The sequence below is a fragment of the Athene noctua genome, chromosome 1 (assembly GCF_965140245.1).
Source record: "Athene noctua chromosome 1, bAthNoc1.hap1.1, whole genome shotgun sequence".
Lineage (NCBI taxonomy): Eukaryota > Metazoa > Chordata > Aves > Strigiformes > Strigidae > Athene > Athene noctua.
The window spans coordinates 112,107,150-112,133,779 of NC_134037.1; the positions used below are offsets into that span (position 1 = coordinate 112,107,150).

At 39.9% G+C, this 26,630-nt stretch overlaps 1 protein-coding gene across 1 annotated transcript in view; it reads right to left on the reverse strand.

Annotated features, from left to right (window-relative positions):
* Nucleotides 1-26,630, reverse strand: part of FSHR (follicle stimulating hormone receptor) — an 85,549-nt gene that overhangs the window by 31,422 nt on the left and 27,497 nt on the right. Inside the window, exon 2 of the mRNA XM_074926560.1 lies at nt 22,195-22,266. Coding sequence (XP_074782661.1) covers nt 22,195-22,266 — 72 coding nt within the window. The remainder of the gene's footprint in view (nt 1-22,194; nt 22,267-26,630) is intronic.

Sequence of the window (26,630 nt, forward strand, 5' to 3'; positions counted from 1 at the left end):
TTTGGCCTTTTATCTTCAGACTTTGAGCATTTTTTTTGTGGCATAAATATCCTGTGGATTCCTGTGAAAATTTTTTTCGCTCTATAGGCACTTGCAATTACCAGAAATACTGGAGGTATCAGTTACTGATTCTCAGAGCAGGTAGCCTTACTGGGCTCTCTGAACTGCAAAAAATCAATAGCTTTGCATTGATTTAAGGGAAAAGGGAAGAAAAAAAAAAGGCCAGCAATTTTTATCTTCCTCCCCCTTCTTTACATGTAAATACCTTTTAGAGCAATTCACCATGTTAGTTTTACTCGTTAGTTTGACTGATAACACAATTTATGTCAAGCTTAAGAAGGAACTAACAGTAGTGTGGTGTCACACAGGCAATCCTGCCCAGCATTCTCTGGGTGAGCACCTGTGGGAAGAGCCTGCAATATGTCTGAACTGAAAAATTAAACACCTGGCTACCTCTGTCTCCATGTCGTAGATGAAGGAGCTCTTATTTCTTTCAGTGTGATCAGAAACAAGCCAGTCTGAAATCTCCTTTTGAAAACTTCCCTCTAAAGTGACAGCAAAATGCTACTACATTGATTTAAACAGGTTACAAAAGGAAAGCTATTTTTCTTAAAAGTATTAGAGACTTTTGACCTTTTAAAAATAGATAGTTGACACTTTTTCCTGCCACTTTCCTTGCAAACATGAAAAACTTGTCTCCCTACCATGATTTATTGAACACCAGAGAGTTACAGGCTAATATATCTTAGCAGTTATTGACATTTCAAAAATGAATTCAAGCACTGACTCTTCTCATCATCTCTTTACTTTGCTGAAGATATACACACATGTTGTACTGACTTGATGAAATAAGTGGTATACCCATTTAGTGGTGTTTTCACATTTAGAGCAAAAAGGTGTATATGTAAGTCTTTGAAAATTTTCAGGAAGCACCAATACTGTGTCTTCCTGCCTTCTCCAAAGGGCATGGCACGGTATTATCAAATAAATCAATGAGGCCATGGGAAAAATAAATGCAAATTTCCACACAGCAGACGGAAGCAAAGGGGATTTTATTTCTATCGGTGCTTTAGCACCATGCCAGCAATCCAGATGAAAGTCTGTTGAGAGTTTGGTTGCATCAAATTAATTGCCCATGTAACAGTTTTACACTAGTCTCTCTAATCTGAAAAAGCACACGATTAGTCTGCAGAATTGGAGCTGATAATGACTGGATTCAGCAGCAGAAGCCACATCATTATAAGAATTGATTTTATAATCAGTACAGTTTGAGGGGATAGATATCTCTTCATACTCTAGCACTAAGGGGATGTATTATACTAGTTTTAGTTTATTGCCAGCAAAGCTGGAAATACGTGAAGCTTTGTAGCATCAAACAAGTAAGGACTGGGTCTGTGGAGGAAATAGCATTTTTCTGCAGAAATGCTGGTCCCATGCAGGCAGCCAAGTGAGATGGGGTTTGTAACTCGGTGTCCTCCAGCCACTGAGGCAGATGTACCTGCTGCCCCCTGCATTTGGGCATCACTAAAATTTACCTTTGACTGTGAAAGCTTTGTAGAGAAGGCAGAAAAATATCTCCAAAATAAAAACACCCACCCTGGCAATGGCAATTTTTTCTCAGACACAATGGGCTCCAGAGGATCTTGAGACCACGTTGGCAGACAAAAATGGGTGTTCAGCTGAGGAAGGGACCTCCTTGTTCAGAGATGCTGACACAAGCTTCATGCCTACATCGTAACTCCTTCCTCAGAAATGGACTAGCAGCATTTATTGCCACTTATCTTTTATTACTTCTCTCTTGGCTTTGATAGCCAGCTAATGATGAATAGTTTTACTAAGATGACCTGGGCAGATGAGGAGATTACATTTGAGATAATCACTCGGGAGAGCGGCTGAACAAGGAAATGGGGAAAATAATTCCTGGATAAAACCAATAGGCAGACTGTCTTTGATTGGAAGAACATGTGGCTACCAGGATCCTAAGTCTAGTGACAGCCTTTCCAAACAGACCATCTTGAAGCAGATGTTCCCAGACACTTCAACAGACAGTTTTGAAATGCTTTGAGGAAGCACACATACACTAGGAGCCTCTGGAGGACAGTTCATTACGAACTCCAATGCATTACAGAAATGGAAAGATCTAGAATAGCAAGTGTCTCAGATATGCACAATTAAACTTTTTAGCTAAGAGGGGAAACTATAAAAAAGTGTTTCTTACTCCTCAGTTCTGGCATTAAAAATCTTCCCAGGTTTATGAGAAGTCTCTGAGTATTCACCAGAGCAAATGATGCAGTATGTTATACCCACTACAGAGAAAATAAATCTTCATGCCTTGACCCATCATGAAAAAAATATTAGCATTGTCCAATGTTAAACACAATTATGACATTATCTTACAGTTGCTAATAACATCTATGACATCTTTCAAATGTCCTTCTGAAGGGATTTATGTTTCTCTTATTCAATGTTACAGTCTCCCTGTGAAATAACTTTTCTAGCACAGAGATTTCGTTCTTTCTTCTTTTTTATTTGCATTCATTCTTCCCTTCCAAAAAAACTACTTAGTATTTCTGTGGTTTGTGTCTAACTGAGGCCTTGACCCTACAATCTCTTATCCCTGAGTTTTGACTCCAGTTTCAGTCAAGACCCTCGTGCATAAATATTTGCATGATTTGGGCACTCAGATATAACCTACCTGGGAAAATGGCATTTTATGCTTCCAAAGTTAAATCCAAACCTCTGCCTTTTAACAGGCTGCCAGAGAAAACACAGGGACCAGCAAGAAACTACTAAGTCAAAAGCTTTACAAAACAAGTGTGCAACAACGGTTATTTATCTGATTGTGGTACTGTGCTATCATAAGCAGAAAAAATTACCATTAAGCCCAAATCTGCAGGTTCTGTATTAGAGGATACAAAGATGACATACTATGCAAACATGGGAAGTACATACAGTCCCTAACCCTTTTGCCAAGTGGCTGATGGCAGCAAAGAGGAACCTCATTCAATACATCTAGAGTCTTATTTGACAAATAACAGCTCTCCACTATGAACCCTTGGAAAATCACATGCTTCTATCTGAGCTTCCCTGACACAAATAACCCTCTTCATCAGCAAACAGTGTAAGACTGCATACAGATAAGAAAGTCTTAATAGGGGAAACCTGTAGTAAAACTTGGGCCAAAATTCAATATATTATTATGTTTCTATGTTCATATGTATATACACACAATATTCCAATAAAAGCAATAAAAATAACAGACCTGTGGCCACACAATGGTGCTTACTCACTCAAGTCAACCAGCAGCAGCCTTTTGGTGCAACTAATCTCATTTACAAGGATGTTGCTCATGTACACCATGAAGGGTCTCTCCCACAACTATGCTGCAAAACTCAGGTTTGTATAAACACCAGACAAATAAAGATTTTCTGCTATTGTCTGCTTTAGCAAGAAAGTCCTCAAACTGGACTCAACCCTCTGATGGGGAGCCTTCATTACTGAATTCCCCAAAGGAGACTCCGTAGGAATGAGGCAAAATCCTTGAGAACCCAGAGGCAATTTCTGGCCTCTTGGGAATGACCTGTTTCTCCTATATAAGAGCACTTTGATCTCCCTGGGAGCCCTTCTCCTCCACACTGTTCTGAGTCACATCTAACTGGGGACATAGAAAGAAGTTGGAGCTAGAGATGATGCAAAAAACCTTATCTGAAGTAGTACTTCCTTCTTCATCAAGGGAAAAGTAAGAGGAATCTTCCTCCCCAGCCACAGTGCTTAAAGAAGAAGGCTGAACAAGGAATGTGGTTTGAATAAAAAAAAGATGTTTTCCTTAGAAGTTGCTGTGTCTATTCCTTTGCTGTACTGCACTGCATATAGTTATGATATTTTTCTGTCTGGCTTCCTGTATTGATGTAAACAAACTGGAACTTACAGTGTTTTCACAGCTCACATGCCTGGCAAAACATTTTTTGTTTCCAGTTAAACACTTTGAAAATATACTACTGATGGGGGGGGGGGATTAATATCTCTTGAAGACATATTAAACGACAAAAACTACCATTTGGAAAAGTCATGTTGTTGAAATACACTTAAAAAATAAAAATAAAATTAAATTCATCATTTCTGATTAGTATTACTGCTTTAGTTGACACTGAAGGAGATTTCAGACTCTACAGAAGAAGGCATGGAAATCCATTGGTTTTAATATATTGGATCTGATTTACATTAACATTCTACATTTCAGAGGAGTGCATATTTTCCTGTAATTTTAAATAAGTATTGTCTCTAGGAAGCACACAGTTCAATACACAAAAAAATACAGAAGTACACAAACTTGAAGGCAGTACTGCGAGAGCAATTTAATTTTCAGATTTAAAGGAATGTTTTGTGTATGTTAAGTACTGAATTAAAAAACAAAAGACAACTGCTATATTGTTTCTTCCATCAGACTAAAAACAAAACATGCATTTTTGGATTATTTTAACACTAAAATGAAGAAGCACATATAACACATATTATGGAACATGATCAGAGTTCCCTGTGAAAGATGTGCTATCCTGAAGTTATTCAAATCCCTAAGTAATTGGGCTGGATCCCTGCATAAGAGTGCATTTTTCTTACATACATAAAGGTACAACAAACAGATAACAACCAGCAATACCAGCACACACCTCATTCTTCTACACAAAGGTAATTAATTTTATTCTTTGCATTAGTTTGAAGATGGATCTAGTTAAGAGATTCACCAGATGAATCGCTTGTGCCCCATGCCCAGCTGGGAGTCTTCGGTGAGAACAGATTAGGCAGCAGCAAAACACAAGGGTTTGTAATTTGTTTTTTTTCCCCTGGGGGCTAGATTACTGATAACATGAAGTGGATACTTCAAAATGGCAGGCTCTGGACTTGTCTCTACAGTGACACCTATTTAACTTGAGAACCATGCAAAGCCCCAAACCAGATGTTTCAGTTTCATTGTTAGAGTAATTTTACTCTGATTTAGTTGATCCTAATAAATTCAAACATACTTCTATCTTTTCGTGTTTTTATTTTTTTTTAAGTGACACACACTTCTTAGTAATCAATTTTATATCTTATTTTCAGTTAGATGAATGCCACTATGAGAGCATACAAGTCCCAAGAAGCCATAGAGAGAATACTCCATTTATTTGCGAGACTTGTTAAAAGAGATTCATGCTACACAGTGGCTGTATTTCTGCTCACTTTTTTCTTTATGTACTGCTAAAGTAAGTTTAAGGATATTCATCCACTAAAGACTGAGAGGGGCAGAGAAACTCATGTTCACTTGGATATAACCTGAACTCAGTACACTTCTATCTTCCATCCAGTCCCGTGACTCTCCTAGATACATTTTGCCTCCTCATTCAAACTGTTGAGAAGGGCAGAAACAGGATGCATGCTCTTACATCCTCCTCCTCCTTAAAGATGTGCAGATGGGGACTTGTTAGGAGAGTTAGGATTTGTGTGTGACATGACTAGTTAGTAAGGTACCAAAGGAGGAGAAGGAAGACCCCCATTAAACAGGGAAGAAGACCTTTGATTTTCCTTTGGGTCACATTTACTTAAAAATAAGATGAAAAGACGCTATTAGATGTGACTGGCAAAATCTTCCATTTATCCACAGATGAGGCACAGCACAGCCAAAGCAACCCAACCTTCCCACCATCCCCCACAATGAAGTGTGGTCACCCTCTGCTTCAGAACCATTTCAAAGTCTGGCCAAAAGAGACTGCTGCTGCAGGCCAGAGGCAGCAGCCCTAGCTTGCAATGAATCACCGTCTCCTGAGGGCACAGGCTGAGATCGCCATCTCATGATATGCAAGCCATCAACCTACCCATGCGAAAATAAACCATTCATCACACACATGTGGACTGGATATGAACAAGTGACCTAGAAATCTGGGGGCTTCCAAGTCCTATTACCCTTTGCCTGAGTCATTCTGCTAGCACATGAAGTTTGTTGTGATGAATTTTGTGTGGGCTGTGGGGTAGGGGGGCAAGAACAATCCAAAGTCTACTTTGTCATTTACTCCTAAAATTATGCATAATTCATTCAACAGCAAATAAAAGAAATAAAATGGCTACGAAAGAGGAAACTGTGGTCTCAAGAGAAGAACTTCCTTATTGCACAGTGTATATTAATTTGAAAACCAGAATAAATCTGAATGAATTATATTTTTTAATTTGCTAAACTATGCTAATAGTCACTACGCACTAGTGGTTTTAGCAGTATTTTCTCTTTATATGTATGACTCAAGAATTACCATAGCAACTTTCTTCCTAATTAGCCTTCAGTTACTAACAATCAATACAATTAGACAAGGTCAGTGCTAGAGTAAGCTCTATAGATTTTTAAAAAGGCTACTGAGAGTCAGTAATGGCAAGAAGAGGAGGAGCGGGCTGCTGGACGATCTTCCCAAAGGATGGTCGGTGTTCTGCTACTACTCGCTCTCCTATGAACAAACAGAGCTGTGGCAAATGAGCTTTGCCACTTACCGTGATTGCAACAAGCTTTTAATCTGCCACCAAATTCACAACATAATGAGAATTAGGAGCATCCTTAGATCTGCAGATAAAAAGACACCTTACTGTCACATCGCTGGGACTGATGTTAACTGCACACCACCAAAATCAAGAATAATTATGTCATGGATTTTTATCAATGTAGCTACATCTGAAATCAATCTCCCTGTGATGGGAAAGATCCCTGAAACCTGGAATAAGGTAAGACTGGCCAGTTCACAGGAAGATGCTCCCTGGGATTTAAGCTGTGCAGTGTTTAGCGGAGATCCCATTAAGAAGCCCTCCCTCTAGTGACCTGAGCGATTGCCCATTGCTGACACAATTCCCTCATTTTTACAGCCTGTTTCAGTCGTTAACATGTTATCTCTTACCCTGAAAGCACAGTGCCTGGCAGCACAGTAGGATGAAAACATAATGTGCTATTCAGAGGTACTCTGGGTCCTGGGAACACAAAACAGGCTCCCTGGAACTGACAGATGAAGGCTTGTGAAAAGCCACTTAACTTGTTACCATGTTTAAGTCTGCTACCAAGAAACACAGGCACAACCAAGCTTATTTTTAAATACACAGCATGTGTTGTCAATTATGCCTAGGCACATGGCTGTCACAGATGAACTGTGATCCATTTACTTGTCTCTGTAAAAATATGCTGCCACTTTGTTCTCTTCTCCCCCTCCAGAGGTAACCTCTCCACTGCAGCTGTGCCTTCAGCATCAACTCATCCTGAGTCACAGCACCAGGTCTCCAAACAGAGGGTCGGGCTCGGGGAACAGAGGAGCCAAGACATAGCACATGGTGAAAATGTAATGACAAGACAGTCTGGATAGTGCTGTACGTTGGCACTTCAAGCCATGAGCTTTGAGGAAATATGTCTTGACCTTCCTCTGCACAAAATGCCCCAAAGAAGAACAAAAGGGTTTTAAACTCAAAAAAGGCAGTTTTTATTAGAATATAAACTGGGATAATTAAAGCAGAAAAACCTTAAAGAATGTTGGAAGAGAACTGAGTTTATATCCCCCTCTACTCTGACATGCAGTGCCTTTGAAGAAGGTTTGCTGTTTCTCAGTGGCTTATTCCAAGTAGCATTAAGTTCTTTGTTCAGACTTCCTGCAAAACCCTTTTAGTCACCCCTGGGGCTGCTCCCTGCTTCCCAGTGCAGCCTTTGAGTGACACGTATCATCTCTGGCCTGTAAACCTCCTGCCACTTGCAGTACCTCAAAGCTGCTTCCCTTTGAACATGCCCATTAGCCTGCAAGGGGAATACCCAGCCCTTCTTCATCCAGGGAGCTCTGCCACTGCCAGTTTTCCTAAAGAGCATTATCTAATTGGGAACAGAAGTAATAAATAAGCAACCCTTTTTACTGTACTGTGATTGCCCCTTCACGGAACACAGATGGGAGAAGTCAAAATCTTAAAAATCCAGCACAAGAAGACTTAAAAATGTGGGAAAATAAAGCTGAAAAAATATCATCATAAAATCTCGTTAAAAATAAAAGATAAAATTGACAAAATGATTAGAGATGTCTAATGAGCACCTTCACTTCATAATTACACTAAAAAGGATAAATGTTTCCAGATAAAGACGTAAATCTTCATGCTCTTGAGCAGACAAGACAGACAGTAGTAAATGATTTTTGCAAAATAACAAAGACTAGTTTAATTCAGTCCCCATGTGAAATTTCACATTAATTCTTGTTTTAGTGGAGAAACTTCCCAGCACGAAGACAACACAGAGAGACCATTCCAGATGTTTGCGCCGAGGAGCCCATTATTTATTAGGTGCATTTCTCCTCAGAGGAGGAGAAAGCACCCTATGAAGTGGACAAAATATCTTCTTTATCTGGACAAGTTATTCCATAACTGTTCCAGAAACATTCTGTTGAATGTCCTCCTTCAGCAATTAACATCAGCAGCTCTCAGGGACAAGGTTCTGAACAGGGAAAGCCACCAGCCTGGCCCTGTCCCCAGCTCCTAATACTCTGCTGACTGCACTGGAAAAATGCACAGACACCAATAGTTTTTCAACATTCTACATTTTTCTCATAATCATTTGTAATTTCCATCTGTGGTGTTGGTTCTCCAAGGATTCAAAATATTTTCTTACTATCTGTCTACCATTCTAAATCCTAAGCAATTTAAATCTTTTCCAGACTACTCTCTCTCTCTCTCTATATATATACACATATGCATGTATGCAAGTATGTATGTACATATATATATATGCTACCATGCGGTAAGTTACTCATAAAAGGTACACCACTCTTATTTTTAAAGAATCAAGCATATATATGGAAGTCTTAATCAAAAACAGGTTCCTGCTTGAGAAATCAAAACAAATATTCACAATATTTTGCGAGCAAATTGTTCTTGGCTTGGTCACAAAACAATGGGCACAATGAATCTCTGGTTTTACACCTGGGATGAATTGGGGCCAGCAGTGTCTTTGATAGAAAAATCAAAATGCAGCTCACTAATAACGATAAAATGCTCAGCTGCCTCTCCACTGAGCAAAGCAGCCATCAAACTAATGATTAAATCCACATCAATCATTTGGCATAATAGAAATAAAGGCCATGCAATATAATGTTGTCAGAGAATCAACATCTCCTGCTTAGAAAATAAATGTCTTGACTTCATCTCAACATTTGTTTTCCATAAACGCTGAGGTTTGTATCAGCATTTGTATACCAATGGGAAACAATCCTTCATTGCAACATGCCAATTTCACTAACATTATTTCTAAACTAAACAGAAAAGCTAGATAAAATTAATATGGGAAGGTGTTTCTGAAATCCTTCTGAAATTGAATTACCATTTCCGATCTGGGGCCAGCCTTCCTCTTTCTAGCAAACAATATTTAGTAGCAGCAACAATAAATATTGAAGAAAATCCCATTTAGAGCAAATCAGGCACAATTCCAAGTAGGTCACACCTTTTGCAGTAACTCACTGGTACAGTTACATACACACACAAGATTAATAAAAAAAAATCATAGAAACCCCTGTTTTCACATGAAAGAAGAACTTCCTTTCTGATTCATACATGGTTTTCATAGCAGCACTTTTTAAAGGGTATATCTGGAAAGAGATGGCCCTACGATGCCTCTTGGGATATGCTGTCACCCAGGGTCCCACAGACTCCCACCAGCACAGCACAATGGTGTATCATGAGCCATGGACCCTCAGCAGCCTGTCTGTCAGGTGGAAGAGATAGAGATGTTCTGTGTTTAAGCTGACCAACCAAGTGAGGTGCAACCACTGTAATTCTGAAGACATGTGTTTTCTCTCAAATGTGCTTTATTATTCTATTTCACACAAGAATGTAGATCCTTATTTTTTTTTTCTAGAAAGAAGTCCTTTTATAATAAACTTCTTACATTCTTTAAAATATTTTTTTTGCATTTAATACTGCATATTTGTATTAATTTAGTTTTAATTTTGTATTTACAGTTCTCTTCTTTTTCAAGTAAATACATTTTATTTTTAATTCTACCCAGAAATTTTGGAGTTAATATGCAATTAATACACAAAAAAAGAATTGTCTTTATTATAAACTAAGGATATTTTATATATAAATATATATTTAAAAAAAAAAAATATATATTAGGCCGGTCCCAAAGAGTTGTGGTGAACAGAGTTAAATCCAGCTGGCGGCTGGTCACGAGTGGTGTCTCCCAGGGCTGGGTTTTGGGGCCACTCCTGTTTAACATGTTTATCGGTGATCTAGACGAGGGGATCGAGTGCACCATCAGTCAGTTTGCAGATGACACCCAGTTGGGTGGGAGTGCTGATCTGCTCGAGGGTAGGGAGGCTCTGCAGAGAGACCTGGACAGGCTGGAGCCATGGGCTGAGGCCAACTGGAGGAGTTTCAATGAGGCCAAATGCCGGGGGCTGCCCTTGGGCCACAACAACCCCCAGCAGCGCTACAGGCTTGGGGAGGAGTGGCTGGAGAGCTGCCAGTCAGAGAGGGACCTGGGGGGGTTGATTGACAGCCGGCTGGACAGGAGCCAGCAGTGTGCCCAGGGGGCCAAGAAGGCCAATGGCATCCTGGCTTGTGTCAGCAAAATAGCGTGGCCAGCAGGGACAGGGAAGGGATCTTACCCCTGTACTCGTCACTGGTGAGGCCGCACCTCGATTCCTGTGTTCAGTTTTGGGCCCCTCACTCCAAAAAGGACATTGAATGACTCGAGCGTGTCCAGAGAAGGGCAACAAAGCTGGTGCAGGGTCTGGAGCACAGGTCGTATGGGGAGCAGGTGAGGGAAGTGGGGGTGTTTAGTCTGGAGAAGAGGAGGCTGAGGGGAGACCTCATCGCCCTCTACAGCTCCCTGAAAGGAGGTTGCAGAGAGCTGGGGATGAGTCTCTTTAACCAAGTAACAAGCAATAGAACAAGAGGTGATGGTCTCAAGTTATGCCAAGGAAAGTTCAGACTGGATATTAGGAAACATTTCTTTCTAGAAGGGGTTATTAGGTGTTGGAATGGGCTGCCCAGGGAGGTGGTGGAGTCCCCATCCCTGGAGGGGTTTAAGAGTTGGGTTGACATAGCGCTGAGGGATCTGGTGTAGTTGGGAACTGTCAATGTTAGGTTAATGGTTGGACTGGATGATCTTCAAGGTCTTTTCCAACCTAGATGATTCTGTGATATTAGAGCTGAATAGACTTATTTTATCAAGAAAAGGTATTTACCTAAATCAGAGCAATATTCTGAAACATCACATGAGAAGAACCACCTTTTGCCATGTATGAACTATGAATTACACTTGAAAATGTAAAATGTAATTAGAACGAACAATTCTGAGTTCTCATTTCATTTTCTGATACACATATATGAGTTTAATAAATATATCACTCAGCCAGTTTAAGAATTACTTTACGTTTCTTAGCAAATATGTATTTCTATATTTACAGAGTCACTTAGATGTTCACTGATTCTACTGTCAAGGAGAAAAATCTCATAATAAAATGGATCTTGAAGCTTCCATTCCTTCAAAATAGAGTAAAGGTCCTGGAAGGAAGAGATGGAAACTGAAGAAGTGACAGGTTTTTGTGAAAAAATTTTGACTCCACCAGCATCCATCTCACATTTTACAACACTGGTTCAGGCTCCTTTTGAAATAAAAATTCCACCCAAAACCGCCTGAGATGAATCTCAGAAATTTGGCCAGTAAGCGGACATACCAGCTTCTTCAGTATGCATAAAGCATATCCATCAGGAGAAAAGAAGAAAGATTTTTAGTACTAATTCTGCACTACAGGATAGCTCTCAATTCTGAGGCTCCTTGCTATGTTTATCAGTTGCAAATAATCAGCTTCATGCCTTTGATGCAGGACCTAGAATGAGGCTGCCTTGCAAAACTGATTCAGAGAAGGCAAATATCTCTGCGTGAACAATCACAGCATGCCAAAACTGCAGTCCATCTGGCCCAGTATTTTGATCTAGCGGTGGTAGGGGAGGCGCAGAAAAGTGTAAGAGCAGGGAAAACCTATTGAGAACCAATCTTAATAACTGAGAAAAACTCTTAGTAATCTCTAACATTTTCATTTGGAGAGGTTTTTTTGACTACTGGGCTGAGACTTTTTTTTAAGAACTGTACATTTCACCCTCAAATCTTATTTTGAATGAATGAGGTTACTTCAGAGCCCACAATTAGTTATGTAAAAGAGCTATCTAAGCCTGTACTTAACTGATCTGTTTGTGTAGAGGAAGGCAGAAGAACACTGCATTGAAGTTTTGTCCTAAAGAAGAGTGGGAACACACACATACATTTGCCCACATTTTGTCTTCTATGAGTTCAGATAATCTGAACAGTATGTCACTGGGAAGAGGCATTAAAACATTCAGCATACAGTCAGGGAAGTGGATTTCCCTTTTCTTTTTTGCTTTACACGTTTCTGCATCTAGACCGCTGTAAAGCAGGGACAGGAAATGATGTCCAAGACGGTTCCTACATTAAATACTTCAATCTCTAATGCTGGATTCATACTAATGCAGTTAACAAGTAAAGATTCTGCTAACAAAAGGAAGTAATGACAAAATGTATTATCCTTTTTTCCTTTCTAAATCTATTTTATTAAAGAAAGCAAGGATCAAGATACCAAACCACAAAGAAAGAATTATGAAATACTTCCTTTCCTGTTCTCTGTTTCCATTAAAATAGGCAATTATCATTATTTTCTTAATCCATCATATTTAAGAAGTCATAGCAGTCTGGTGAAGTACCTGCTGACTCAAAAAGAAGAAACATAACCTCTACTTTTAAAAAAGGAAAAAAAAAAAGACCCTGGGAACTATAGGCTGGTCAGTCTCACCTCTGCACCCAGCAAGATCATGGAGTGGATGCTTCTGAAAACTATGCTAGGGTACATGGAAAATAAGGAGGTGATTTATGACAGCCAACAGGGCTTCACTAAGGACAAATCATGCCTGACAAATTTGGTGGCCACCTATGATAGGGTTACAGTGTTGGTGGGTAAGGGAAGAGCAACTGACGTCATTTACCTGGACTTGTGCAAAGCATCTGACACTGACAAAGCATCTGTCCTGCACAACATCCTTGTTCCTAAATGGGGGATGTGGATTTGATGGAGGGACATCTCAGTGCATAAGGAATTGGATGATCACACTCAAAGAGTTGCTGTCAACAGCTTGATATCCAAGCAGAGAGCAGTGATGATGAGTGTTCTTCAGAGGCTGGCGTTGGGACTGGTGTTGTTTAACATCTTTGTTGATGACATGGACAGTGGGATTGAGTGCACCCTCGGCAAGTTTGGATGGAAAACTGACTATGAGGCAGCAAGGTGCGTTTACAGCCCAGAAAGTCGACTGTATCCTGCAGCAAGAGAAGTGTGGCCAGCAGGTTGAGGGAGGGGAGTCTCCCACTCTACTCCAATCTCATGAGACCCCACCTCCTGTACTGCATCCAGCTCTGGGGCTCCCAGCGTAAGAAGGAAATGGACCTGTTGGAGTGAGTCCAGAGGAGGCCACGAAGATGATCAAGGGGCTGGAGCACCTCCCTTCCGAGGACAGGCTGAGAGAGTTGGTGTTGTTCAGCCTGGAGAAGAGAAGGTTCCGGGGAGACCTTAGAGTGGCCTTCCAGTACTTAAAGGGGGCTACAGGAAAGATGGGGAGGGACTCTGTATCAGGCAATAAAGTGATAGGATGAGGGGTACCCGTTTTAAACTGAAAGAGGGTAGATTTAGATGAGATATAAGGAAGAAATTCTTTCCTGTGATGGCAGTGAGGCACTGGCACTGGTTGCCCAGAGAAGCTGTGGCTGCCCCCTCCCTGTCAGTGTTCAAGGCCAGGTTGGACGGGGCTTTGAGCAACCGGGTCTAGTGGAAGGTCTCCCTGCCTGTGGCAGGGGGGTTGGAACTAGATGATCTTTAGAGTCCCTTCCAACCCAAACCATTCCATAATTATAATGATTTTATGATTCGGGGACTTTTTAAACAGAAAAGTTAGGAAATGTTGATATGAACACTATGAATTGGTTTTACATTTTCTAGCTTCTTCTTTTAAGGATTTTTACTTCGTTTGTAATTTTGTTCCACCCAAGCATTAATAAAAATTGAGATCAGGATATGCATTTCCTGAAATATAGCAAGAATGTAATTAAGATCTCCACTCTTTGACATTAGCAGTGAGTTACTGACATGGATAATAGATTTCTACTTCACTTTTTTGTAATTGTGCAAGGGATGACAGCAATAATTGGAAGTATAAGATCTTTTTCACAGATAGGCTTTGGCAAGGAAAAACAAAATGCCAGGTGATGAAGCAGCAAAATATTTATAATTTATAATAAAACTACCTAGTCTTCATTCATTACTTATTATGTTTAGAACACTAGGCACAGCTTCTACTTTCAGGAGATAAATGGAATTAAGAGCATACCAGGCTTCCTATGTATTTCATACCAAACATTTCAGTTTGCTACCCAAGCAAAGGCTGAGGAAGGGTCATCTGAAGTAATGGGACTCCTCTGAGAAGAGTACCCAAGCCGCTCATGGCCGTACTAAGAGACACAAGACACTGCTTTGCCTGACTTCTCCATCAATGATGTGTTATGGGACCCCTGGGAGAAGCTTACATAGCTATTCTCCTTTCAAATCCCATTTGTAGGAACCCATTTCAAAGGGCAGAGTGTAGCAATGGGCAAATGAAGACTGACAGCCTAGATGATGTTGGGCTACAGAACGTGTACGGCGTGTATAGCAGATTTTTGCTTCTGAACCAGAAGCCTGAAGTGCAAGCAACCCCTCCAGTGCAGAAAAAAGCTGGTTCAAAAATACTGATCAACATCAAACATGGACAGTCAGCTGGGATGGGGGCATCTGGGACTTGCAATTTCCCCGTAAGAACCAGGAAACCTCCTGTGATTGCTCACTGCCTGATGACCAGCCTGGGGTGGCTGGGAAGCCTTTAGTGCTTGCTGACTCACGCTGGATTAGAGTAGGCCGATGGAGAGGAAAGCCCTGTATCCTAACAGTGGTCCCATTAAAATATTTAGTCTTTGGGATGTCAGCCTGAACTTTGAATTTCTTTGCTTGTGCTGGTTACTCACCTTAACATTTTTGAGCTTGTGTTCCCTGAGAGAAAATGCATATTTAGACTCATTTAAATGCATTAAGTAGCATACTTATTTTCATGCCCTGCCCTTAAGATGCAGAATGTTACATATAACTTCCTATAATGTAAGTTAGAATTTAATATCCATGGAGTTGCATCATGAGAATATACCCTGGAGTATTTATTACGAAAGTATGATCGTTACCTGGTTCAGTACATATTTTGGTACATAAAATGCATCGTGTCCCCTTTTCACCATAGGGATGTAAATAAATATTTTTGTAAACATATAGTATTTTACTTATATATCACAGCAGATGCTGCAAATCCATATGTTGCTTCTTGCAAAAACATAAATAGCACATCTATCCAAATGATGCAACAAAAGATAGAAAGGAACTCCTGCCTAGAACCAATTTCCAAATGTCTTGGTTATGCTGAATCCTAACCATTTTTTCAAAATAACTTTAATGATCTTATTTAATCACAGCCTTTTGCATACCAAATGAGGCAGAACACAATACAATGTGCAAGAAAAACTGGAGAAGCTGCAGAACACTGACCAGCTTTCTTGGTAGCAGAAGACACACACTGCTCATCCTTACGTGATCATGCAATTGCTGCCTTGCCTCTTTCTTTCCCATCTTCTTGGGCTGTATGCTGCTAGGTGCAAGAGAATCACATCCTGGGGCTGAACAAAACTTGTTTCAGGAACAAATGGGATGATGGACATTCCTTAGTCATTTGCTAGTCCTGGAAGCTTTGGTGGTTACTGCTGAAGGTCTGGATGGTAAATCGACCAATTTGCCAAGTTTTTAAAACTTTGCCAAGTAAAGCGAAGACTTCCCACTATGCCATGCTCTCCTGATGAGACTTTTACAATCAAGCCAAGAACTTTGCTCCTTCCCCACTCACAGGAAGAGAGATATGCCTTGATGCAGTAACATACTTCAGCATATGCCTCAAAACACTGTATTGAGCGGTCTCTACTGCCCTCAAGTATCTCACTACAGTTTAAATAAAATATTAAAGGTAAATTGGTCTGATGTAATTAAGTCAAAGGAAGGTGTGACCTGCCTTTTAACCTACAGGGGCAAACAGGAGATTTTAGCATCATACATCAGGTTAGTTGTTGTACGTGAAATAAGCTGGTGCCCATGTATATAGGTCACAGACCAGAAACGTTTGTTCATATGAACCATCACTGGATAAACAGTCCCAGCAAAAACCCACCACAAAATCTTGAATGCACCAAGTGATTAAATAAATATATGATTCAAGCTATTTTCTCAACAAATTAATAAGAAAGCTGTAGATAGCTGATGAATATATTCCTGCTGTCTTCCATAAGCAGAAGACATTAGTTTCCAGGAGTGACAGCTCTGGCATATTCTATCAACTCACATTCCAGGGTTTTCAGAGCTCATCAAGGATCTCGATCTTTGAGCTCTGTTAACCATAGTTCATGTCCTTAAAATGTCCCTTTGTCAAAATCTGTTAAAGAAATCCCCTTCCCCCATTACTCCCAGCTACAAAGCAGGGCCAATAAAGATGTTTTTTCTCTGTGAAATCTCCTAGTTCAAAAAGTACTTAGCCACATGACTGAATTTCCTTGGGCTGCACACAGGTTAGATTTGAGAGAGAATGATGAAACAAAGCATTATGTTTTAGCCTAAACTCTTCAAAAGAATAAATAAGTGATGATGAATTTTCAAAGGGATTGTGCCTCAGGATACAAATGTGTGAAGCCTATTGGCCTTGCATGGGGTAAGGCAGTTAAACAAAACTTCCTATAAATATGATGCCTGAATCAGGCCTTGTTAGATCAACGCGCACAAATCTACTTTGCTACCTTATAGTAACAGGAAGAAACTTAGCAAGAGAAAAAAGGAGACTTCAGTATTGCTTCAGACATTCTCTCCTCCAAATTAAGCACTTTCAGTGAAGAAGACATAGTAGCTACAGAGCATGTTGAATTGATTTTGCCAGGTATGTGCCTGCACGGTGGTGTTTTTTAATTTAGTAACTAGAGGGTTAATTAGTTCTGGGAGTGTAAACAGGTTGGTTAAGCATGAGTCCAGACAAGCTGCCACGTTTCTGTTGGCTAAGACTTAGGAGCAGACTAAACATGTACCAAGAATAACTAATCTCTTTCCCTGAGCATCTATTTGCTAAATTATCATGAAGCCAGAGCTGTGCAGAAGTTGGAGAGCTGCTAGCTATAAGCTGCTTAGGCTGTTCCTCAGATTTGTAGCTTTCTGCTTTTCTATAAGTTGCACTTTTAGTAAGAGAAATCTCAGAGAATTAGAACCTGTCAGTTTATTTCATAAGTTTAAACATCTGATCTAAGAAGAAAAGAAGATCTTTCTCTTAGAACATACTTGGGAAAAGTTATTTCTCTATATGACAGTCTGCAGAATGGACATTTCATGTTTTTTTCAGTAACTGAAGGAATTTAGATGGGTGAGAAGCAAATGACAAGTTAGAGATAGTTCTAATGGACTCTGATTCTTTCAAAACCCTTAAAAATGGCAAAAGTATTCCAGTGACAATGTTACCAAATAAAAGTCCTGTTTATATTTTACCAAATTAAAAAAAAAAAAAATCAGATGAAAGCCAAAAGATTTTGACTTTGTAACTAAAACTGAAGCTTCACAAAGGAGGGTGTATCAGGTGTTCCATGACAAAATTTCCAGGTCTCACTACTTTTTTCAGTTATGAGTCATGGTCATTAGTCATGGTCATTATTGTCCATTCTGGAAAGTCCTTGGACAGCCCAAATGGAAAACAAACAAGATCTTTCCTGGGTGCTTTGACTGGAGGATGACTTGAAGTATCTGGAAGTATTTGACATTTTGTGGCAACATACATCTGTTCAAAAGTCTCATCTGTTCAGGTGTTTAAGAAGAATCTAAAATGCGTATAGAAAGCAGGAACACTGAAAAACGTTATTAAATGATTTTTCTTTGAAAACCAGATTTTTTTGGTCATTGTATTCAAAAGCATTCACTTTGAACATAAATACAACAGAGTTAAGATTCTCATGGAGGATTTATCTCTGATTTAACTTGTATTCAACTGGCTCATCCCCAAAGTATGATTCCGAAGACCACAATTCCTTGCAATTTCCAGGATTTAAAACCTACCCTGTTCTCAGAAACAGAGTTAGAAATAATCTGGTAATGATAAAAATCATGTGTACAGATATGTTGGCCCGTTTTCTTCAGTAATACACTCAGGAAATATTGTTACTCTCTTAATTTATAGTCTGTTTAGTCCTAGGTGCACACATATGTATACTACATTGAAGTATCTCATTTGTATACATCAGGCTATCCACATTTTACCATATGGAGGTATCACATTATTAATAGCTGTTTTCCTTAAATAGACTATAGTTTGCTTTAATCTGCCTTTCTGTATATGATCTTGCAAGAGTAAAAAGGCTTTCATACAAAGGTTATGTTTTTATATGCAAATTTATCATTTGATTACACACTTTTTTGTCCCTACATTATCATGAATATTTCTGATGAATGTTTTATGGGTTAGGTTTAGGATTTGTGAGCTATTTCAAATTTTATCTGTTTGTCATATCATCTGCAAATACCGCATCTTTGTTGATGCTGATTGGTGTCATTTGCATATTTATCACACTTTTATTTTCAAGGATGTTTTGCTATAAACTATCTGTCCCCATTTCTCCTCCATGTACTACCATTACATAGATATATTTTCAAATTCAGCTCATTTCCATATATAATTTTTTTGGTTAACAATAAATCACCACTTACAGACATCCTATTCAATGTGATTGCTGTCTTCATAAATATCTGACATATGGTTTCTGAGAAATTAAAGATAACGGAAGCAGTTTACAATGCACTTTGCAAGCCACTTCACAGTCCAGAGAGTTCGATGATTTTCCATAAGGACAAGGCTAAAAGGAACCTTGCAGGACTATGGAGAAACAACTGTCAACAAAATTGTTAGTGCAGAGCTGATCTTATTCCTAATTGATAATTCTTGGCCACAAAATAAAACTATATTTTTATTTTCTCAGGAATCATAGAATGGTTTGGATTGGAAGGGGACCTTAAAGATCATCTTTTCCTTCTGGAAAGGGCCCACATCTTCCCTAGTCTTCCTTCCAATGTACCTGTAAAAGGTTTTTTTGTTGCCACTGATGTCTCTGGCCAGATTTAATTCTAGCAGGGCTTTGGCCTTCCTAACCTGATCCCTGGCTACCTGTACAGTTTTTCTGTACAACTTCCAGGCCGCCTGTCCTTGCTTCCACCCTCTGCAAGCTTTCTTTTTATGTTTGATCTTGTCCAGGAGCTCCTTGTTCATCCATGCAGGCCTCCTGATGTTCTTATCTTACTTCCTCTTCATCGGGATGCATCACTCCTGAGCTCGGAGGAGGTGATCCTTGAATATTAACCAGCTTTCTTGGGCCCCTCTTCCCTCCGGGGCTTTATCCCATATTACCCTGCCAAATGTATTTCTGAAGAGGCCAAAATCTGCTCTCATGAAGTCCAGGGTAGTGAGTTTGCTGTGTGCCCTATTCACTACCTTAAGGATCTTGAATTCCACCATTTAATGGTCACTGCAGCCACTACTGTTCTTGACCTTCACACTCCCTACCAGAGGGAGATGTTGATGAGAACAATGTCCAGCACAGCACCTCTCCTTGTTGTCTCCTTTAGCACTCGGAGAAGAAAGTTATCATCAATGCATTCCAGGAACCTCCTGGACTGCTTATGCACTGCTGTGTTGTCCTTCCACAAGAGATACTGGGGTGGTTGAAGTCCACCATGAGGACCAGGGCTTGTGAATGTGAGGCTGATCCTATCTGTCTGTAGAGGACCTCATCTACTCAGTCTTCCTGGTGAGGTGGCCTGTAGCAGACCCCCACTATAACATCACTTGTCCCTGCCTTCCCTTTAATCCTGACCCATAAACTCATCTGGCTCCACATCCACCCCCAGGCAGAGCTCCATTCACTCCAGCTGGTTGTTGACATAGAGGATGACCCCTGCCTCCTCATCTCCCCTGCCTGTCCTTTCCAAAGAGTCTGTATTCTTCCATTCCAACACTCTAGCCACAGGATCCATCCCACCATATCTCTGTGATGCCAGTAAGATCACAGCCCTGCAGGTGTGCACATGTGTCCAGCTCCTCTTGTTTATTCCCCATGTTATGTGTATTTGCATAGAGTCATTTAAGTGTGACCCCTGATGAAGCTGAGTTACTGTCTGGAACTCCTCACTCTTCAGGTGCTCTCGTGCTCTGTGACCCCTCTCCAGGCTCTGGATATCTATTGCTGGTGCTGACATCAAACTGGTAGGAGTGGGATGGATTGAGGTTTCCCTCCACCAGCAACTTTAGTTTAAAGACCTCCTCACCAGCTTGGCAAGCCTATGACCAAAGATGTTTTTCTCCTTCTCTAACAGATGGATCCCATCAGCCCCAAGTAGGCCATGTTTCTCAAAGTGAATTTCATGGTCTAAGTAGCTGAACCCCTGGCTGTTGCACCAGTGCCATAACCAATTGTTGATTTGCCAGGTTCAATTGGCCCTTTCAAACCCCTTCTCTTTGACTGGGAGGATTGATGAAAAAACTACCTGTGCTCCAGAGTCCCTTACTGCTGCTCACAGGGCCATTTACAGCTGTGCTTGATGGGCTTGTGAGGGTCTGGATCTGAGAGTGAGACGCAGCAACTGAAGGTTTTTTAGTGGGTGCCATGTGCCAATAGAAGTGCCATGTGCCACTGAACCTACAGTGATGCCCTGAAATGGATCTCACACTTCAGAAAAAGCCCGATGCCATGTGAGCTTTACCATTTTCTACTGACCAGCAGCTCTTCAATCCTTCTTGCATGTTCACTGCTTGTTCTCCTTCCTTCCTTCCTTCCTTCCTTCCTTCCTTCCTTCCTTCCTTCCTTCCTTCCTTCCTTCCTTCCTTCCTTCCTTCCTTCCTTCCTTCCTTCCTTCCTTCCTTCCTTCCTTCCTTCCTTCCTTCTCTAGGTTCAAAATTCCTCCCTTTTCCTCGCCATACCTTCTGGTGTGTTCACCTTCTTGCTAAATCCCTTACTTATGGAAGAATATGAGGGAAAAGGGTAGAAATGATGCAGAGAAATGTTGGCAATCTATTCCTTTTTAGTTTCGCTGTTACACACACAGCACTGAAAAAGGCACTGACTTTAAAGTACATTTCCCACTCCCACTCAGATTCCTCTTGGGTGAACAGTCTGTTTGTGACCCTCTCTTGTCAGGGTGCAAGTGCCGGTTTTGTTTCTAAACAAAATGTTGTGACTTGCTCATATATTCAAAATTCAATAATTCAGAAAAATTGTAAATGCCCCAGAATAGTTTAGGTTGGACTGTGACAGTTATCACTTCTGTTAGCACCAGTTAACCCATAGATTTTCTGTTGCTAAAGAACAGTAGGAAATATATTACTAGGGATTTTTCCTTCTAGTGATGGAGGGCTGCAATACATCCCCAATAGTATACTAAGCAGTGTATGATATATCTCTTCATTAAAGGTGATCATAACTTTATCTTCAGGCTTATCACTAAAATTCTCAGAATTTAGGTGCTTACACACTTTATGTGCTAAGATTTTCGGATCTGTCACCCATAAGAAACTTCTCTCACACATTCTGACTGTGAACACGCACAAAACAATCTTATTTATTAATTAGTAAAAAGAGAATTGGCTGACCTGTTATGAACAAGAGAGCTTTCATCCCTAATCTTTCCACTGTTTCATTCTAAAATTCTTGAAATAATCAGTTTCACATGATATTCTGCTATGGCACTGTCTTTACTGAATGTAATGACACTTCATGCTGATCCAGCTCTTTGACCGAGGACTACCTGCTTACTGATATAAAAATGTAATTATGACAACAATGGTTTTGGAACATGGGGTTAAAAAAAATGTTTCTTTTTATTTTAAACAGAAAGATTAAACGGGCTGAAGCTCAGAGATAGGGTCTTGCTCACAGGCTGTAAAAGGAACTGCAACAAGAAACTGCTGTCTGGAGTAAAATAGTTGTTTCCTAGTAAATATTGACATAATACATACATTTTCTCTAGGTCACCAAGTCCTGCGAAAGCTCCTTTTGGAATGACTCTCATCTTGGTGAGGACAAATCTCCTGAAAATAGAGAAAATGGGGTGATCATTCACTATTCACAACACAGGACTGCACAGTAGCCTTGTCAGCACAGGAGAGGCCTTTATCACAGGTACAAGGATAGTCTCCAGTCTGAAGGTTTTGATGTCTAAATACAGTCATAATGTTCGAAGGCTTCATGGGACTCCAACTAGCTGCCTGGACAAAAATTTCAGCACAGCATTGGGCTACCTCTGGAGCTCGTCAGGGGAAAAAGCATCCATCAGTAGTTGCAATATCCCTGTTTACTTCAGTAGGAAACGCAGACCTGGTCACTGCAGTTTTACTATGTGCTGGGAGGGGACAGTGTCTTTCTCATCTCAATATCTCTTTTGAGAGATGCTCAAGCACAGGATGAAGTAGCCCTGTGAAGCCAGACTGGGGTGAGTTGCTCACACAAGATTGTAAGGTGGCACAGGCATGCTCATGCAAGATAAGACTTAACCTGTGGCACAGATAATACCCTTTATTGCTTCTCACAGTCTCTCTTCCATTTAGTTCATAATGTGCCACAAAAATGGGACTTTGGAATACACAACTCAATCACACATGCACCAAGACAACTTTTTAATAGTTTTTTAAAGGTTACAGAATATGCTTTATGAAGGAAAAAAAATTTGAAAATATCATATAAACCTTTTTGTTAACCTAGAGTCATCTCCTTTTATCACAATAAACAAAGAGGACTACAAAACTTCTGATGACACTCAGCAAATGAACGGTAGGGTTTCTACTAATCCTTGGAGAAATAAGGTGTTATCCGGGTAATTGTTTTCTTTCACACATTTAATCATTCATAGGTACTGAGCACAAACAACTGCATATATTAACACAATCTGCTCATCAAGATACATGCTTCACATGATATGCTTATGACTAGATGCCAGGCCAAGAAAGCATAGCTGAGACATGAAAAAGTCCATAGAGATTTTGTTTTTGTAGGGAGAAATACCGTATTTTTATATTTTCTTCTGAGAATAAAAGTCATATGCACACTCCCAGGTATTAAGGACCAAGCAGATAAATAAGCAAGACATTGGATATTGGTTGCATTGAGTGATAGTTGTTAAAAAATGGCATTTTTTTCTAGAAAAACCTATCACCTGTGTTACATACATGAATATCACCCTATAATTCAGTTTCTTAGTCTATTTGCTCATGAAAATGGAAAAGAATTATGTTCTGAATTACTGGAAGTCCTTTTTTTCTGTGAGCATGCCTGCCAGACCATCCTTCATTTTTATCACCTTAACACTGGTTTTGCATGGCTGCTTGGGATCGCCTTTCAGCTTGTGTCTGTGCTGCCTTATTGTAGCATCTGCAGAAGGGCAGAAATGGGAACACAGCCCTGTATTACCTGCTGTGTAGTCCTGCAAATTTTAACACAATATCGCAGAACTAGAGACTTTCTTACCGTTCATATAAAGTATTCATGCAATCCTCATCTATTTTTTATTTCAGCTGATTAGTTTAGAATTATCATGGGGGATTATAATGTTTTAATCAAAGTCCTAGGGAAAAAGGTATTATTCTGGTAGGATACCACTGTGAAAGGTTCCTTTTTTTATTTAATTGGAGGTCTTTAGTAGAATCTACCCCCTCATTTAGATTCCCACATATGAGTTAATATTTACTTAAGCGGGACAAAGTCAATGCATGCCTCATCTAACTCTAGAGTTGTCACTGTCATTGCTCCAGGACTGAACTTGATCGCACGCTTTTTTAAACATTGAAATTTATGGTATTCTCAGTCCTGGAAGATGATGAAGTCAATTTGGTATTCCATTATTCTTGTATATCATTAATGTAAGTCATATAGAATTTCAATTCACTATCACACAAGAATTACAGTATTGAGATCATTATGTAAATGTTAGAAGGATTAAAGAGCTTCCAGAAAAGGCCTAACCTGGATTAGGCAATTTGTAAAGCTTTACGGAAAACATGGCTGGTGTAATGCATGCAAAGCTGTGGCTGTGCTTTCAGAGTACAGCTATGTACAATGGATCCTTGCAAAACACCCAGCAGGCTTAGTGCTACAAAGCCAAACCATCAGGAAACTCTATAACTTTGATCTGCTTTGAAATCTTTCCTAAATTCTCCTTTGTAGAAACGCATGCCGAATTTTGGAGCCCTAGAAAGAATGCTCTGTCTGAAAAGCCACCTATAATTTTTGTCTGACAATGTTCTAAAATGGATCCTCTCTCTGCAGGTGCAGATCATCAGGATATTTGCAATTTTTCAGTTAAACACTGGTCTACACCATGCTTCACCACAACAAGAATTTACACCTTGGCCCTGAAACTAGTTAAAAGAAGGGAACCTCATTCATATGTGAGGTTATCTATATGAGGAAAGCCACAAGTGCATAGAAGTAAAAATCAAACTTTAGGTTTCTTTGTTGAATAGCCTGCTATCCTGTGTTAATAAGGTGCCAGAATTCAGGAGCCATGTGTCTAATGCCCCAGAGCAGTTAAAGCAGAATTGAAGCTTAATAGCTAAGTCTCACATTCCACTTTAAAAAATTAAGGTTAATTGTTTTTAAACATCCCTGAGTAGGCTAATAAAGTCAGCCTTAATGGTATACGAACACTGAAAATTAGAATCTACTTGTTGAATTATCAACTGTATAATGAATAGGAGTCTATTATAACTAGCCAAATGCTGTATTGTCAATAAATCTCACCAATTAGGCTCCAGAATCAATCTGTACTTAACTTGACATACTGGCTGTTCAGTACTAATTCTTTCTGAGACACATAGAGGAAAGCGTTTCCTTGGTTTTGTTGCTGGCATGATTTTAGGGTCAAAGAAATTAATCCAGCCCATCTTTGTTCAAACATGTTTCACATCAAGACAAACAAATAACCAAAAGCATCCTTTAAAAAACATGTACTCAATGAAGAGATGCAGTATTTGGTCCTAAACAATTATGTTAGCACTTAGACACCAGCAAGGAAAGCACTGAAAAGCCTAAACACTCAGTGTATGGTGTGGAATTGAAAATCCAGAGCCAGGTGCCCCACATAAGGCATGAGAAAGATTAGACTGAAGGTTAAGTGATCCAAAAATCTCTACACAGAGCTAGCCCTTGGGAAACACTAAATCTCACCTCCCAGAGCTTTCAGCTCTGCCTCAGAGCTGCAGGTGTAGCACCAGCCTCACACAGGAAGCCCCAATTCGCAGCAGGCTTTGGCAGGAGGTAGGAAGGCATCGTGGTCTCTCGACACAGCCCTGGCAGCAGAAGCACAGACACAGGCAGTGGGAGTCCTGGCTTCGGGTCCCTCCTCACCCTGTGTGGAGCAAACTCCCATATTTCATGCCCCAGGAGGATGCTCAGCAGCCAAGGGACCTCTCCCAGTCTAAGCTCAAGGATCTTGCAGCCAGGGCTAGACTCCCTGTGCCATCAAGGAGAACAAAGGGGAACTTAACCCTACCTTCCTCTCTTGGAGGCACTACAGTTAGAGCTGATGCCCCACGACTAATTAAAAAAAAATTTACACTCTTAAAAGTCTAAAGTCAGTGATGCTGATGTTATTTGGGTTACAGTAGGTCCCAGAAGTCCTAGCAAGAACTCCAGTGTTGGAGCCACCAAAAACTTAATATATGAGAGAACAGAAACAAGCACAGGAAAAGAAACAAGACCCAAATGGTGACATGGTTACCCAGCATCATGAGAAGGCAATATACATGGCTGGAAATAGAAGAATGGAAATACTAACTACTGTTATACCCTACATACAGAGTATAAACTAGATTTAAATCTGGCCCATTGCTCCTATACATGACCTGACATCTGGAAGAAGTTTCTAAATCCTGATTTAATTACATCTGTTGAAAGTGATTCTTGGGGAGTTTATTGATAGAAACTGAAGGTGTCTACTGCAATTGTATAATCACACTTACACATTATATATTTTTATATATGTATTATGAATTATAATATAAATATTTACTTAAATATATAATATTGCTTAATAGTTAACTGATTTTTACCTGCTTCTGTTTTTATGATCAGTGAGAATAACTGTTTTCTGTTGAGCAGTAATATCCTTTTGCAGGTAAGCTTACAATCAGACTATATTTCTTTGGACTGAACATGTACAGTTCCCACGGGTTTTTCTATTTTTCATTTTTAGGTGTTTTATATGCCTCTTTATTATATGACTTTATTTTGTTTCAAGAATGGGTGTGAGTAAATTCTTCTGCTAAGAAACTACTGAAAAACTTGATAATTAAGACTAGACCTGTCAGGACTAGGGCAGAACTATCTCCTACTGATTTGTTTATTTATACAGAGACATCTAAGCCTGGTTATTTAAAAGAATGGGGCCTCAGTTATGATG